Source organism: Trypanosoma grayi, assembly GCF_000691245.1.
Source record: "Trypanosoma grayi strain ANR4 Tgr_1305_V1, whole genome shotgun sequence".
Classification (NCBI taxonomy): Eukaryota; Euglenozoa; class Kinetoplastea; order Trypanosomatida; family Trypanosomatidae; genus Trypanosoma; species Trypanosoma grayi.
Window position 1 is genome coordinate 586 of NW_008826924.1, and position 3,327 is coordinate 3,912.

The window sequence follows — 3,327 nt, forward strand, 5'->3', positions numbered from 1 at the left end:
CAAACCAAAAAAAAAAAAAAGGAAACAAAAAGCAATGCCTACACCAGAATGCAGATCACCTAAGTCATTGCTCCGCCCTCCCAAATCAAGCTAGTTGCACCCCGTGATTTCTCTGCCTCAGTGTGCGTGGCCACCGATTGGTACAGGCAGGCCCCATGCGAGCGAGCGGGCGTGCAAGAACAAGCGAGAGATGGACTCGTGTTATTTTACCTTATTTCTCAAAATGATTTGGAAGGCATCGCCGGATTGCCGAACTTCGGGGCATTGGGTGTACTCTTCCCGAAGGAGAGAAGCGAGTAGGGGTTGTGGCGGTACACCATAACAGGACTTTTGCGAGGGCCGTCGTCGTTTGTATCCGGCCCAAAGCTGTTGCTCTTGCTGCTCTCTACGGGGCTGCTGTTGCTGACTGCGGGGTTCGACCACACGGGCAACTCAGCAGAAACGGAAGGCGTAGCGGCAAATGAAGTCGACGCCGATCCTTCAGGCAACACCGGCCACGAACATACGAACTGTGATTGTAAGGGAAACAGGCAGGCGCAGCGAGACGCCGGGGCGGGGGCCAACTGACCTTCCTCGCGACGGCGGCGGCGTTCTTGCTTTGTCTCCTCACTGTCTGCATACTTCGCCATGATGGATGAGTTAGAGTTGAAATAACAGTTCCGGCCGTGTAATTTCTGCAGCGCATTCTTGGAGCATTCAAGACAGTCGTACTCGGCGTACACAACCCACACCGGGTTGCCGTAGTGGTCTTCCCGCGTCGCGCAGTACGTCAGGGTGCCGAAAGACGCCAAGAACTGCTCCACCTGCTCTTGTGGAACCGTAATAGGAATATTGCGAATATACAGAGCATTAGATACCGAAAATGCTGCTTTACCAGAGTGCTGAGACGGGTAAATAACAAGATTAAAGTTGTGCCGGCAGGCCTTTGTACTCTTTCGGTTAAGTTCCTTGTACGCTTTACTCCCCTCTTCCTCTGTGTTAAAAAGCACGAAACCGAAGCCTTTGCTCTTTCCAGTGGAGGCATCCAGCATCACCTTGGCACTAATTGGTTTGTACTCCGCGAAGATCTGCTCAAGGTCTGCATCGTTCAGGTTCCGGGGAAGCTTCGCCACAAACAGGTTCTGAAACGACATTCGTGGTTTGTTTTGCTTTATTTTCGTGTGTCCACGACTTTCCTTCAGTTACAAGAAAACTGCTGCAAAGGTACCTCTTCTTTTAGTGAGGTGCCCTCTTTTTGTATGCGCTTGGTACTTAGTTGCTTGCGTTGAGGAAAGAAATACCGTCACTTTTTTTGTTTTGTTGCGTCTGCCTTTCTTCGTGCCCCACTGTTTCTTCTGTCGATGTGGAGTGAAGGAAGTGGCGGGGTCGGTGGTGGGTGTTGCTTGTGGTGGGAGTACTAGAAACGGTGATGGTCCTTGGAATGGTTCTTTACTCGCCCTGTGTTCCTAGCGGTCGAAAACGTGTGCTTCGCTTTTTTGGTCTGCCGTGGCTGACTTGAAGTAACGAGTCACAAAGGCAAAGTGGAAAGAAACCGAAATAAAGAGAGAGACGAATGCATGTGATACTGTATAAGAAACGGCGAGCGTCAGCAAGAGCAGCGGGGAATCGCCACATCCCACAGGGTGGTGATGAAAGCTGAAGATAAGCAAGAAGTAAACGAAAAAGAAAGAATTAGGAATCATGCACCATCCCCGAGCAAAGAACATCGAAGATAACTACGCCATGACATAGACGAAAAAGCAAAGAACAACAAAGACCGAACACAAAAGGAAAAACACCAAAAAAACATCCAAGCAAAAAAAAAAGAAACAAGGAAGACATACTTCAAAGAGCCCTACTCTGTGGGTATAAGAAGTTCCACATTCTCCTTAACTGTATATTGGCAATGACTCTCCAGCACTGTATCACTTATATATTGTACTAGCACGGGTATAAGGGGAGAAGCGTGTATATATATACATATATAATATTAGAACAACTTGTATACGCTCTCCCGATATGAAGGGAGACATACCGAAAAAGAAATCATAGTGAAAACAAGGACTTGAAACACAGAGACTCACGCAGACACTAACTCATTGATCCACATGGACAGATACAACGAAGGAACGCCCATATTCTCATGCCGTAGCCGGATACCTTCACGGAAGCGGAAGGGTACATGTGGGCAGAGCGATGGTTTCTACCGCAAACCATTCTACCCGGATCTTGTTCCCGATTGCCTACCAGCGATGGGAAGAAAGCAAGTGCGGGGGTCTCTGCAGAAGGGTAAAATTTAGTTGCAAGCATTTTGAATGTATAGCATGTGCAAAAAAAAAGAGCATCTCCAGAAAGGTATATATANGAAATGTATATATATATATATATATATATATATATACGCACTCACACATGGGCTGTTTTGGATATCTACATACTGAACAAAACAGCAAATGTATCTTACATGATTCCAAGACGAGCAACAATCGCAAAAACTCTCACAGTGGAACCAAGGAATCAGAGAGAGGTGTGTATATACTCGGCATTGTTTGTTACACACTGCTGTTCACGCACAATAAACAGCACCGGCAGCGAATGAGTGAGCAAAACAAAAAAGGAGCAATGAAGGGGAATGCAGCATTAGGGAGGAGAGAGGCATTGGAAAGTGAATCATGAACTAACACTCTCCAAACAAAAAAAAAATATATATATATATCCTATAGTCAGCATCGCCCAGCACCGATCTATTCATTCGATCGGAATGTAGATCATGGTGAGTACAAGAAAGCAATACCACCGAAGCTGTACGGGTCGTGGCGGAACCGTGATGGGTAGGCGGGCGGCAGGACCATTTCTGCCTGGATGGCCTCCGAGTACGGCGGGGGAGGCGGGAGTTCGTTCTCTTCCACGCGCATCTGGTTCACTTCAGGCTCGCCATGGGAGAAGGCGCAGCGCTCACCGAAGGGGCAGTGGACACCCATTGTGTAGTTGCGGCACATCCGTGTCTTGTATCTGCTGTGGTCCACTCCCCTGCGACCGTAACGAGAGCTGCTGAATATACCGCTTTCGGACCGAGTGTCAGAGTTCGTCGAAGTACGCATGTGCTCCTCTTCTTCTTGCTGCAGCTGCTTTCGTATAGTTTACGTGTGGATGTGCGCTCCCCCACATATGTTTGAGAGTGAGAAAGGAGAAAGAGAGAGAGTGAGAGATAATAGTGACAGTTCGGACGCACCCGTATGGGATGACACACACTGGAGGGGCCTCGCGTTTCTCCCCATTTCAACGGGGTCCTCGTCTTTTCTTTTTTGTTGCCACGTGGCGAACTAGAGGACCAAAAAAAAAAAAAAA

The 3,327-nt window shown here is 48.0% G+C and overlaps 2 protein-coding genes across 2 annotated transcripts; both read right to left on the bottom strand.

The window, feature by feature from the left end:
• Positions 1–218: 218 nt before the first annotated feature.
• On the bottom strand, positions 219–1,133 carry DQ04_13051000 (RNA-binding protein; the record flags this gene model as incomplete). The annotated part of the gene is made up of 1 exon (XM_009316880.1): positions 219–1,133. One exon carries the CDS (start codon positions 1,131–1,133, stop codon positions 219–221), a length of 915 nt encoding a protein of 304 aa, XP_009315155.1.
• Positions 1,134–2,747: 1,614 nt separating this feature from the next.
• DQ04_13051010 (zinc finger protein ZFP1) lies at positions 2,748–3,080 on the bottom strand (the record flags this gene model as incomplete). The annotated part of the gene is made up of 1 exon (XM_009316881.1): positions 2,748–3,080. One exon carries the CDS (start codon positions 3,078–3,080, stop codon positions 2,748–2,750), a length of 333 nt encoding a protein of 110 aa, XP_009315156.1.
• Between the last annotated feature and the right edge of the window lie 247 nt (positions 3,081–3,327).